Genomic DNA, 13,641 nt, shown 5'->3' with positions numbered 1-13,641 from the left:
CTGCAGGGTCCTGTCTTCATGTCAACCTTCTGGACCCATCCACCAGGCGTTGACAACCTTCCTTCCATCCAGAACGGGAAGGCTCGTACAGGTGCTCGTGGACAACACCATGTAGTATTGCAACAAGCATGGCGGACTGAAGTCACGGACTATGTGACAGGAGGCCCTGCGCTTCTGGAAATAGCTAGACCCTCAATTAATTTTCCTGGTGGTAAACCACCTTGCAGGATCATTGAATATGAAGGCAGACAGGCACAGGTTGGTGCCTAGTGTATCACAAGTTGCAATTACACCCAGAGGTGATAGGTCTCTTTTGCAAATGGCGAACACACAGTCAGCACTTGCACTTTGGAGTTCCCAAGGCATCTCTTGCACAGAGATAGATACTGCATTGGTATATATTAAACAAATGAGGAATCTGCAGTTCCAAGTCTCTATTAGAAGAATAAGATACTTACCTTCGATAATGCTCTTTCTCATAGACTCTATCTAGCTGCAGATTCTTCACTGACCCTTTTGTTCTCCCCACTCTGTGGTTGGATTCTATTCATTAATAAGATCCCAAGTCCAGGAATGTGCACACTAGTCGCACCAATCTACTTTTAGTTATCTGTGTCTGGGACAGACACTCGCAAAAGCACCTCATGTCAGCGCATAGGAGTGGCACCTATACAGACTCCACATATTATTTCTGGAACAGAGTGGCGTCTGTGTAAATCCACACAGCACCACCTACCGGCTCGCAGTGGTACTACTGAAAAGTTTTTCTCCAGTCTGATGCTTGGAGAAAATTCAAAAGGTGGTAAATCTATGGCTAGATAGCCTTTACCAGAAAGAGCGTTAGCAAAAGTAAATAACTTGTTCTTCAGGCACACCTCCCTGATTGCCACTTTGAATACCTCCGAAAGTATTTGATAACACCCACTGGTTCCTCATTGTCCCTTGAATAGTCAATTATTGCATCTTGGACCATTACTTTAAACAGGAGGAACATGAATGAAAAGAGTTGCAGCCTCCATGTCGGTATGTCTACCAGAGTTCTACCGCAGTTAAAAGTGTATAGCAAGAGCAAGTTACCAGTTACAGTCTTGCACAAATATTATACTGTTTTGGATTGTGGGATCATGTGTATTGAGGAGACTATGAATCACCCGAACGAGAGGGAGTCCCTCCTGGGGTCCCGTAGATTCCAACCCTCTGATTGCCATAACAGCTAGCACAGTACAGCTGACCATATCAACATAATCTTTACTTTAGAAAATGAGAAGATTATCAATAATGCTGAAAATACAAAGGGAGTAGGTGTAAACATATAAAAACTTTCTTAGGACTTCAGTATGATTTGTCTTTTCTTTTTGCGGATTACGTTTCTTACACTTTTATTGTCATTCATTAAATTGTATTGTAGCCATCTGCAGTGCTTCAGTTCAACAAAGAAATCAGTTGAACATTAAACCTGTATTTGAAGGCATTCACATAACTAACATTAATTCAGCATCACTCCGATTTTCAGGGATCCAGCACCGACAGAAGTCCTCTTTCTCTCCCTCCTTTGGAGCCCCCACCACCTTACCCATTGTACCAAGAGCAGTCCCAACAGCCGCTTCAGCTGCAGCAAAAGGAAGAGCTACAGGAGTCCTATGGGTATCATCACCAGCCATTGTCTCCAGTGGCATGTCCAAACCTTGATCTGAACTTGGCCACTGTAAGTATGTTAGAATCAAAGATTTTCATGAAAAATCTGCTACCACTGATGATTAAATACATTGACTGTATTCTTGTTTTCTTAAGACATCATTGGCAAGCTTCTTTGGGGATACGCTTTTCGATCAGCAGTCACCACGGCATGGGAAATATATGTACCAACAGGTAAGAATATCTTTTAGCAATCTACTTCTGTAATATCATTGAAAAATATATATATTTTTTTTAAATCAACATTTTCAAATATTGGATTCTATTGCAGGGTTTTTTTTGTAATTCCAGTGGTACTAAACCAGTGCTTCCTTAACATTTTAGAACCACAACCTTTTGACCCAAGGCTTGTGACCCATCTATCTTTAAGGGACATGAGGCAGGCGATTTTTAATGTAACTAAAGCATTGTGTGGCAGTGGACTATCATTTACTGACAGCAGTTTCCATTGAAATAGCTATTACATTTGCACACACATACAGTTTTACAGATAAAACTAGATTGCACACATTTGATGTGTGGCCCTATGGTTTTAGTGAATATTTATCATTTGTGCATCACCAAGTAAAGTGTTTTGATTTGTTATGGTCCTATTAGAATCTTTGCATCCATCACACTTAAGAGTTATAAAAAAACATGCTTAATTTTTCTTTCCTGTCTGTTGAATGTGTGAAGTTCATTCACTGATACTTATATTTTGTTTCACTTTATTTTTCTGTCTCTGAATGCAAAGAGAGAGGAGTTTGTAAATACTACTCCGCATGTTAACCCCTTCCCTGCTCATGACGGAACCGTTCCGTCATGAGCCACGGTTGTCGTGTGCTCATGACGGAACGGTTCCGTCATGACAATCCTGCCGGCGGCCGCTCCGCCTGCGCGGCGCTGTTTCCCCGCCTGTGCGGGGCGACAACGCAAATGGGCGGAGTCATGACGGAACCGTTCCGTCATGAGCACAGCTCAACTGTGGCTCATGACGGAGCGGCTCCGTCATGAGCACAGGCCCGCCGCGCTGCCCCCCTGCCCCCCCCAGCGCTGCAGCGGAATGTCCGCAGCAGCGAAGGGGTTAAAACAAGTATTTGCAATGCAATAGTTCTCACATTTTGTTTGGGTGTTAGAGCTATTGGCGCTGTAATGGAAATGTGTTTTACTAATGTGAGAATAAGTGCAACAGTGAAAGTGATAGAACGGGAGAGCGAGATGGTATACAGAGATAGTTATTTGTGTATATTAGTGAGAGGTAGAGTAAACAAAGGGAGGATGAGATAGAGAGTGAAAGAGAGGGAAAGGTAGAGTTTCATACTGTCAGCAGAGAACGCTTGTAAAAAGCATTGTCAGGGTGAGGCTGCTCCCATAGCTACTGAATATATTCTGGCATCAGATATCAAACATAAGGATCCACCCCTGGAGGAAGAGAGTGAAAGGAAACAGATAACCTGGATTCAAAACACTAAGGTAGTGATGTGTGCATATCCCACTATGGTTGGACACACACTGTGTTGTTTAAATACCCCTCACACACCAAGAATGGCCCATGGTGTCATGCTTCATCATAGGGGTCTTCCCGCCCCGCTACGGTGCGTGCTACGACCTGCGACTGCGCGGGAGCACTGATGATAAAGTGCTATGTGTAATGCAAAGGGAGGGTCTGAGGTAAATGTTAGTATGTGTGTTAAAAAGGACCTGGCCTCTTAAGACAAAAAAACTTTAATATGTCAAGGGAGGCTGGTACTAGTAAAAAAAGGTGGTGCGGAGATTTCCGGAACCGCGGGATGGACGCACATCGAGTAAAGTCTGTGTAAGGGCACCATTGAGGCTCCTTGACTTTTCCACCCGTTTTCAAGGTTCATGAGGTAGTATCCTCACATACACATAAACATACAAGTATACTATTAGGTATTGTATATTAATGCATTATTAATTGCATCCTCACTTATGTTTATAGTCATGTAAACAAGTGCACGCTCTCTACATAGGAGGGATCTTTGCCCTCTCCTGATGAAGATGCTTCGCATCGAAACATGTTGACATATTAGGAGCAACTACACATTACGTAGGAAATCTCCGCACCACCTTTTTTGACTAAAGGGGCAGTTTAGGAATGCTCTGGCCCTCCCCAGATATGTTCCACAGGGACCCTTTGGGGGTTAAAAGCATTTATTTTTATTTTTCCTCAAGTGCGCGGGTGGAACCATGTATCCACAGCAGCCCCAGGGGCCGCCACCTTCCCGGGGCTTCAAATTTGAATATTGCGGGGGGCTACGCGGACCGCCACCTCCTGTGGCTTTAGCTAAAATAAATACGGGAGACCATGCGCACCGCGCTGCCCCAGGAACCGCCACCTCCCTTGGACAAATTTGAATAAAACTATCCAAACCAAAGGAAGGGGGGGGGGGGTCACATGGACCTGCTCTAGGAGCCAATAATGGCCCTGGGGACTGCCACTCACCATGTTTAGTTCCTGCAGCGTCCCAGGGTGCCCACCCCGGGACATTGCAGCTTGCTATGGCTTACTGTCGTCAATCCATAACAAACTCTGCTCCGCTCTGCTTGCACAAAGCAAAACAGAATTGTGTTTGGATAGAGGGAGCTGCATGTTTAGGAGATGCCTTTGTCCAAAAGCAATGCCAGCTCCGACAGGATGCGGGGAGCCAGCATGGATCGTGGGGGCCTTCAGGCTCCCCTCGAGGTCCCCAATGCAAGAAACTGGGTGCCCTCAGTAGGACCACGGCACCCAGAATTATGGCCGGGCCCCGGGGAATGGGGTCCCTGGAGCCAATATTGGCCTGGGAGGACGCGCAGCCCCACCCATGTTTTAAAAAAAATCTATATTAATAATGGGCTGGACCCAGAAGATGGGTTCTCAGGGCTAACCGCCCCTTTCACGTATAATTTAAAAAACAAAGAAAAAAAGCTGCCAGAGGCCAGAGCCCCTTTTCGCACCAATCTGTAATCGCGCTTCCTGGCACACTGCTTGCTGGGGAATGCAGTACCCTTGGCTCTGAGGGCCACATGACTATAGTGGTCTTCTTTCCCCAAGCAGTAGTGTGCTGTGAGGTGGGTTTGCAGAGTGGAAAGGGGACTTGCCCACCACAACCACTTAGCAATACAGCTGTGTGGGGCTTAATGCTGGTAACAGGAGGGGTAGTTAGCCCCCAAGGACCCTCAGGAGTAAGGCAGACTTTATCCCCTAACCCGTAGTGCGCCTAGAAGGCACGTTTGCGGAGTGGTGGAGAAAGGGGGCAGGTCCTCCAAAGACCCCTCAGCAGTGCAACTGTGTGGGTCTAAATGGAGGATTCTTCAGCAACCTGTCTCTTAGGGCCAGTGGTAGAGCAGTCAAAGTCTGTCTTCTGAGGTACAGGACTCCCTAGTCTTGCTTGGGATTTGACTCGGGGCTAGCACAGCAGCAGCTTAAGGACAGGCAGTCAGAGCTTCAGAAGGGTTATCTTTAGTCTGTTCCTGTAGTCCCACAGTCCAAACAATGTTCAGTGAGCTGCAGGACTGCTCCATTTTATAATCCCAAAGCAGGGTAGTTGGGCTGATACCAATGCTAAACATTCAGTGCATTATTAAAATTTCAAAGGCACACCTAGACTGGCACCTGCCTGTGGCCTCCAGTTCCTGCTTGTTCTGGACTGATCCATTGACATTGTCACTGTCTGGGTTTTCCTGTCGGGGTTTTCCCACTCACCGTTCTTCCCACCAATAAAAGCCCCGCCCCCCCAGGACCTACTTAATCCAGGCTGAGCGCAACCGCAACAGTAGGCACCTGGACACCTAGCCTGCCACTTGCATATGGTCTTCAGTTCCTGCTTGTTCCAGACCATTCCAATGCTACCATCCCATTCTGGATTTCCCCACGGGGGTTTTGCCACTTGCCGTTCTTCACGCAGAAGCCCTGCCCTCCCCAGGACCCACTTAATGTAGGCTGCAGTGTCACCGCATCAGTAGGCACCTAGTTCCACTTGCCTATGGCCTCCAGTTCCTGTTAATTTCAGACTGATCCAGTGATACTGCTGCTGCCTGGGTTTTCCCACTCACCGTTTTTCCCGCCACCAGAATCCCCGCCCACCCCAGAACCTACTTAATGCATGCAGCAGCGCAACCCCGCCAAAGGTAAGCCTGTCGCTTCCCATCCCCTGAACCAATCCCAGCGCCACTACCCTGGCCCTTCTGACTCCCACAGATACACCATCGCCAAGCTCTATACCCTCGACCCCAGAAGCCACAACAAACACTGCCACTGTGTCGACCCACTTTACACAGTAGGACCTTTCACCTGCACCCACTGCCACAGCACATATACAAGCCCACTGGTGAGCCGCACCCCGAACACACCACATGAACAAAAACACCAACTCGCAGGCACCCTTCTCAATAGATGCTCACTATGCAAGCATTCCACCAAATTATGGGACCTCCTCGCCACCCTCACACCAGACATAGTCTTCCCCAACAAGACCGGGCTCAACCCCACATTTGCCCCAGAAATTATCACAGCGATCATCGAAGGATACAAAATCACTCACCAGGACCGCACTAGCAAGCCGGCAGGAGGAACAGTTATCAGCCACAAAGCGACTTTACAGTGCACCACCACTGACAACATCACTGCTCCCATGGAACATCTCAACTTCAAGTTCCACATGTGCGACAGGACAAACATCAGAGGCACCCTCACATATCCACACTCAGCCCCATGCTCCAGCTTTTGCTACACCATTGCAGACTTCTTGGCACCCATAGCCGTAGACTCCAAGGACTACATCTTACTCTGTAACCTAAATTTCCACATCAATGACCCTAAAGACAACAGTACCGCACACTTCCTCAACAGCATGTGCAGCCTTGGATTGACCCAATCAATCAATCAATCAAGGCGCTGGGGGGGGGGGGGGAACTGCTGCTACTGCTCAAAAAGCCAGGTCTTGAGGACTCTTCTGAAGGTCAGAAGGTCTTGGGTCTGCAGTAGGTGGATGGGGAGGGTGTTCCAGGTCTTGGCAGCGAGGTGGGAGAACGATCTACCGCCGAAGGTCGCTCTTTGAATGCGGGGACCTGTGGCGAGGGCGAGGTCGGCGGCGCAAAGCTGGTGAGTGGGGGTGTAGAAGCTGTTGAGGTACGCTGGTCCGGTGTTGTGGAGTGCCTTGTGTGTGTGGATGAGGAGCTTGAAAGTTTTCCTCTTGCTGACGGATAGCCAGTGCAGGTCTCTCAGGTGGGGTGTGATGTGGCTTCGGCGAGGGGTGTCGAGGATCAGGCGTGCAGAGGCATTCTGAATGCGCTGAAGTCGTTTCAGGAGTTTGGCTGGGGCTCCTGCTTAGAGGGCGTTTCCGTAGTCCAACCTGCTGCTGACGAGGGCCTGGGTGACCATTCTTCTCGTTTCGGTGGGGATCCACTTGTAAATCTTGAGGAGCATGCAGAGGGTGTTGAAGCAGGAGGAGGAGACGACGTTGACCAGCTTTGTCATGGAGAGGATGGAGTCGAGGATGACCCTTGGTTGTGTGTGTGGTTGGTGGGTGTTGGAGCTGTTCCTAGTGCGGTCGGCCACCAGGAGTCGTCCCAGGCTGTGGGGGTGGATCCGAGGATGAGGACCTCCATCTTGTCTGAGTTCAGCTTCAGTCGACTGTTCTTCATCCAATCGGCGACGGCTTTCATTCCTTCATGGAGGTTGGTTTTGGCGGTGTGGGTGGTCCTTGGTGAGGGAGAGGATCAGCTGGGTGTCATCGGCGTAGGAGATGATGTTGAGGTCGTGCAGTCGGGCGACGTGGGCGAGCGGTGCCATGTAGATGTTAAACAGCGTTGGGCTAAGGGATGAGCCCTGGGGTACGCTGCAGATGATCTTGGTGGCTTCGGAGCGGAAGGGGGATTGGCGGACGCTCTGTGTTCTGCCGGAGAGGAAGGCGGTGGTCCAGTCCAGGGCCTTCTCTTGGATCCCGGCGTCGTGGAGGCGTGTGCCTAGTGTGCGGTGGCAGACCGTGTAGAAGGCTGCTGACAGGTCCAGGAGGATGAGATGCCGCGGTTTCCCCGTTGTCTAGCAGGGCCCTGATGTCATTGGTGGCGGAGATGAAGGCAGTTTCGTTGCTGTGGTTGCTGCGGAACCCGGACGGGTCCAGAATGCTGTTCTCCGCGAGGTAGCGGGTCAGTTGTTTGTTGATGGTCTTCTCGATGACCTTAGCCGGGAATGGGAGCAGGGAGATGGGCCGGAAGTTCTTGAGGTCCTTGGGGTCCGCCTTGGGTTTCTTGAGTAAGGCGTTGATCTCGGCGTGCTTCCAGCTCTCCGGGAAGGTTGTTGTCTCGAAGGAAATGTTGATGGCTTTCCGGAGATGGGGTGCAGGCAAGGGTCTGACAGGGATCCGGAGTGGATGATGTTCATGATTTTGATGGTGTCATCGTCGTTTCTGTTGGTCCAGGAGAGCAGGCGGTAGGTGCGGACGGTGGTCGTGGGGACGGGAGTCTCCGTGGTTGTTGGGGCGGTCCTGGCGTTGAAGCTGTTGTGGATGTCAGCGATCTTGCGATGGAAGAAGGTGGCAAGTGAGTCGCACAGGTCTTGCGAAGGTGGGATGTCGTTGGAGCTGGCGTTGGAGAGTACCTTCACAATGTTGAAGAGCTCTTTGCTGTTGTGTGCGTTGTTGTCTAGGCGGTCTTTGAAGGAGGTCCCTTTGACGGATCTGATGAAGTGGTGGTGTCTGTGGGTGGCGTTCTTGTGGGCTGCGTAGCTGTCCGGTGTTCGTTCACGGTGCCAGTTCTTCTCTAGCTTTCGGCAGGTTTGCTTGGAGGCCTGGAGGTCTTCAGTGAACCAGCTGGCTTTCTTGCTGGTGTGGTTGTTGGAGGATTTCTTGAATGGGGCGAGGGTGTTGGCGCAGTTGTCGATCCACTGTCTGAGGTTGCGGGCGGCAGTGTCGGTGGGGTCGGCAGGTGGGCTCCGGGCGAGGGTGGTGGTGAGCTGGTCTTCGGTGGCTTTGCTCCAGCAGCAGCGAGGGATCTGTTGGGTGTGGTGGTGCATGGTGGGTTTCCGGAAGGTGAAGTGGATGCAGCGATGGTCGGTCCAGTGGAGTTCTGTGGTGTGGTTGAAGAAGACGTGGGGGCATGCGGAGAAGATGGGGTCAAGCGTGTGGCCGGCAGAGTGGGTGGGTGTTGTGACGAGTTGTCTGAGTCCGAGGTTGGAGAGGTTGTCAATCATGGTGGTGGATTTGGTGTCATCATTGTAATCGAGGTGGAAGTTCAGGTCCCCGAGGAGGATGTAGTCCGTGGAGGTGAGGGTGTGTGTGCTGACGAAGTTGGAGATGGAGTCTGTGAACTGTGGTCAGAGTCCGGGGGGTCTGTAGACAAGGGTTCCTCGGAGGGTGGTGTTGGGGTTGGTGTGGATCTGGAAGTGCAGGTGTTCGGCGGTGCAGAGGGTGTCATCGGTGTTGGTCAAGACTCTGAGAGTGTTCCTGTGGACGATAGCGATTCCTACTCTGTTGGTGCGGTCCCTGCGGGTGATCTTGTAGCCTTCCGGAATGGCTATGGCGATGTCGGGTGCCGAGGAGGGGTTCAGCCAGGTCTCCCTCAGGAAGGCGACATCTGGGGAGGTTGAGTCGAGTAGGTCCCAATAGTTCAACGACGTGTTTGCGTGCGGAGCAGGTGTTGAGGAGAATGCATCTGAGGTAGTTGGTTTCTTTTCCGGTGGGCGAGTTGGCGGGTCGGGTGCTGGTGAAGCTGCAGTTCCGGCAGGAGAAGGGTCCTTGGGTGCACTTCGGGGCATCCCGGAAGCAGGTGTATGATCGTCTGGTGTGGAGTGTGTGGAGGGTGCGGGCATCCTAGCGAAGACGGGCGTCATGGCATTCGCGGGGGCCAGGGGTTCTGGCGCTGGGCGCAGTCCGGGCGCAGACGGGCTTGCCTTAGGCGCGGCTGCCATAAGAAGGGGAGGTGGGAGGGAGGAGGCAGCTGGTAGGGGGGAGCGGACGAATGGGCGAGTGGGGGGCGGGGCAACAGGGGACGCAGCGGCCTGAAAACGGGGCAGGAACGGCGTAGGAAACAGAAGGCAAAGGGGCACAGGGCACAGAATAGAAAAACGGTGAATCAAGGAGGAAGAAGCGCTAAGCAGATAAGGCAATACAAGTACGGAGGAAACTGTGGCAAAGGGGCATGGGGCACAGAATAAAAAAGCGTGGGGAAGAAACAGTAAACAAATTATGCAGAACAGATACAATTACGGAGGGGGCAGGGGCAAGGGGCACAGAATAAAGAAGCGGTGGATCAAGGGGGAAGAAATGCTAACAAATAAGGCAATTTACAATACAACAACAGAGAGGAAGCAAGTCAATTACAGCAAGACAAATACAGCAAGACAAAAACCTACCCACGGCCTACCACTGGCCACCAGGGATGAGGTGCAGGTGGTAGCCTGCGGGTGGAGGAGGGCCTAGAATTCTCCTCAGCAGCGGCAGCTTGGGCTAAGGGCAGGACACACAGGCGGTGCTGTGCAGCGTGGGGAGTGACCTGCCTAAGAAGGGTCAAGGGCCGCTCTCCTCACCGTGCAGCGGCCGCCATAAGAAGGGGAGGTGGGAGGGAGGAGGCAGCTGGGAGGATGGAGCAGACAAATGGGTGAGTGGGGGGCGGGGCCGCAGGGGATGCAGCGGCGGAAAAACGGGGCAGGAACGGCGAAGGAAACAGAAGACAAAGGGGCACAGGGCACAGAATAGAAAAACGGGGAACAAGGAGGAAGAAGCGCTAAGCAAATACGGCATTACAATTACGGAGGAAACAGGGGCAAAGGGGCATGGGGCACAGAATAAAAAAGCAAGGGGAAGAAACAGTAAACAAATAATGCAGAACAGATACAATTATGGAGAGAGCACGGGGCACAGAATAAAGAAGCGGGGAACAAGGGGGAAGAAACGCTAACAAATAAGGCAATTTACAATTCCAGAATAGATAGAAAGCAAGACAATTACAGCAAGACAAATACAGCAAGACAAAAACCTACCTTAGGCCTACCACTGGCCACCAGGGATGAGGCACAGGTGGTAGCCTGAGGGTGGAGGAGGGCTTCGAATTCTCCTCAGCAGCGGCAGCTGGGGCTAAGGGCAGGACACACAGGCGGTACTGTGCGGCGTGGGGAGTGACCTGCCTATGAAGGGTCAAGGGGCGCTCTCCTCATCGCGCAGCAGCCGCCATAAGAAGGGGAGGTGGGAGGGAGGAGGCAGCTGGGAGGGGAGATCGTCCATGACTCTACACACCCCTGCAAGTCACACGATGAACTCCAGCAACCTCCAGCAACCGTGTCAAATAAAACCATGTCACAGAACTCACATGGACCGATCACTTCATCGTCCACTTTAGCATCTCCAACCATCGCACCGCCACCACCAAGATGACCAGCACCCACCCCTCCACTTGAGGTGGAACAAAATCCCTGAGACCAACTGGACGGACGCCTCCAACTCCGCTACTGCCACTAACCTCAAACAGGGAGTAAAGAACCTAAACACTTGGATCACCAATTGCACCAACAGCACCGTCCCTATCAAGAGCAACATCCAGAGCAAATCCTCCATAAAGGCCAGCTGGTACACCCACAAACTCAGATCAGCTAAAGTAGTCAGCAAACATTTGTAGAGGAGATTGCACGCCAGAAAGGGCATCTCCGACAGGGCAGGCTTCAATACCTTCCTCAACCTCTACCACCACCTGCTGAGGGCAACAAAGAAGTCAAACCAGCGCCAACATCATCAAAACACTTTTCAACATTAGTAAGGAATTCTCGAACCCGGCTGCCAACGAAAACAACATCACACTCTGTGCGACATTCTCGCCGACTTCTTTCATTACAAGATCGCAACCATATACAGAAACTTCGAACTAGCACCTACGGACTTCCTTGACAGATACGCCACCACCACAACAGGCAGGAATCACATTCTGACCACCTGGATCCTCCTTTCCACCCACGGCACCATTTTCACCATGAAATCCATCCACTTGGGAGCTCCCACTGACCCATGCCTGCACTAAGTTTTCACCATGGAAACCAAAGGATCATCCAGAAACTCATCATCCTACCCAACACCTCTATCAGCACCGCAACATTTCCGGACACCTAGAAACACACCAAAGACAGACCACTGCTCAAAAAACCTTCTGCCGACCCCAGCAAACTCAAAATCTAACGGCCAACCTCCCTGCTCCCATTCCCTGCGAAGGTACTGGAAAAGATCATCAACAAGCAACTCGTGACACCTGGAGCAGAACCAGCTACTTGACGCCTTCCAATGTGGCTTCTGCAGCCTTCACAGCATCAAAACTGCTGTGATCGCAGCCACCAATGACATCCGAACCCTCCTCGACTGAGGGGAAACAGCAGCTCTGATCCTCCTTGCCCTCTCAGCAGTCTTAAGGCAGTGTCCCACCACATGCTTATCAAAAGACTACACTACATCAGCATCCAAGGGGATGCACTCAGATGGATCACCTCCTTCCTCATCGGAAGGACCCAGAGGATCTACCTCCCACTTTTTACCCCCAAACCCAAAGAGGTCATCTGAGGTGTCCCCCGGGGCACTTCGCTCAGCCCCACGCTCGTCAACAGATATATGACCATGCTGGCCAACATAATCAGATCCCATGGTCTCAACATAATTTCCTACGCCCCAACTCATCCTTCACTGACAGCCCGACCACCACCAGAACCAACTTCCACAGATGCATAACAAGCATCGCCGACTGGATGATTAACAACTGCCTGCAGCAGAACACAGACAAGACGGAAGTATTAATCTTTGGCAACAGCAGCAAATCATGGAACGACTTCTGGGGGCACATCAGATCTATAACCTGTACCAACCCCCTCCCGTCATGCCAGAAACCTTGAAATCCTCATTGAGACCAAGGTCACCATGCAATCACAGATCAACATCTCACTTGCCCATACTCCACATCTACCGAAGCAGAATTGGAGGACGCTCCTATTCCCACATCTCAGCAAAGACCTGGAACAGCCTCCCCATGCAATGCCGGACTTCAGGAATGCCGAATGGCACTCAATGCCTGGCTATTCGAATAAGCCTCCAGGACCTACAAGCTCCTGGATTCTCTACTGGGTGATTAACCTTGCTTTATAAATCCTTATTGATAGAAAGGTCTATCCAAACAGGCATGTCAGTCTTTTCACCCTCATGTGTAATTTAAGATAGTATAAGCCTCTGTGCATGTGAAAGTGAACCATCTAAGAGCTGCACAAAAAACATTCCTTGTTTGCATCAAGGTTAATGTTCACAATCTTCTACTCTTAACCCCAAAATGTGCACTGGTAATGCTTTGTGAAACCTTTTACTCCGTACTAATATTTGCGAAGAGCCATTCAAGTGAGGAGTGCCCATTATGTCTCAAAATATTACAATTATTAAGAAAATAAATATGTGCCTCCCTGTCCCTTGAGCCTCTGGAGTTCATTGCATATAGGAGGGAAATATGTCACCTGGGCACCCAAAAACCATGTGTTGTATTGCCATCAGCCAGTGTTCAGTCAGATGGGGTGAAGTCCTTTCTGAGACTAGAGGTGTAAGTGTGCTCTCCTCTGAGAGAGTTCATTTCCCCAGTGGACCCTGATTAGCCTCAGATAAGTATTTAGAAGAGTAGGGTATAAAGACAAAGAAATAAATGTCAGGATTAGCACTTCTCCTGTACTCCTTATTGTCTATCATCACCAAAATGAGCTAATTTGTACACTTTCCTTTTTAAAGGCAGGTGCTGATGCCAAGTATTCTGATGATTCCTGTATATCTCTAGCTTGCAGAAAAGTTTCAGACTTTCATATCCTGAACAGAATTGAATCTGATGGTACTGATTGCACCATAGTTTGGGGGAGAGAGTATGTTTTTGTACTTGACTTCATAAAGGTTTGCTTGTTCAGATCTTCTGGTTAATTTCTGTGGTGGATCTTTTTGCAGATAGGAGGAACTAACTCATCGG

The 13,641-nt window shown here is 50.5% G+C and overlaps 1 protein-coding gene across 5 annotated transcripts in view; it reads left to right on the top strand.

Moving 5' to 3' along the window:
- Positions 1 to 13,641, top strand: part of CRTC3 (CREB regulated transcription coactivator 3) — a 1,114,890-nt gene that overhangs the window by 1,050,563 nt on the left and 50,686 nt on the right. For all 5 annotated transcript variants that reach the window (XM_085644305.1, XM_085644304.1, XM_085644303.1 and 2 more), the window contains 2 exons: positions 1,514 to 1,705; positions 1,792 to 1,869. In XM_085644305.1, the coding sequence (XP_085500431.1) occupies positions 1,514 to 1,705; positions 1,792 to 1,869 (270 nt within the window). The remainder of the gene's footprint in view (positions 1 to 1,513; positions 1,706 to 1,791; positions 1,870 to 13,641) is intronic.

Source organism: Triturus cristatus, chromosome 3_1 (genome assembly GCF_964204655.1).
Source record: "Triturus cristatus chromosome 3_1, aTriCri1.1, whole genome shotgun sequence".
NCBI classification, from domain to species: domain Eukaryota; kingdom Metazoa; phylum Chordata; class Amphibia; order Caudata; family Salamandridae; genus Triturus; species Triturus cristatus.
The sequence above is the reverse complement of the archived record's forward strand: the minus strand, read 5'-3'. Positions and strand labels throughout refer to the sequence as shown.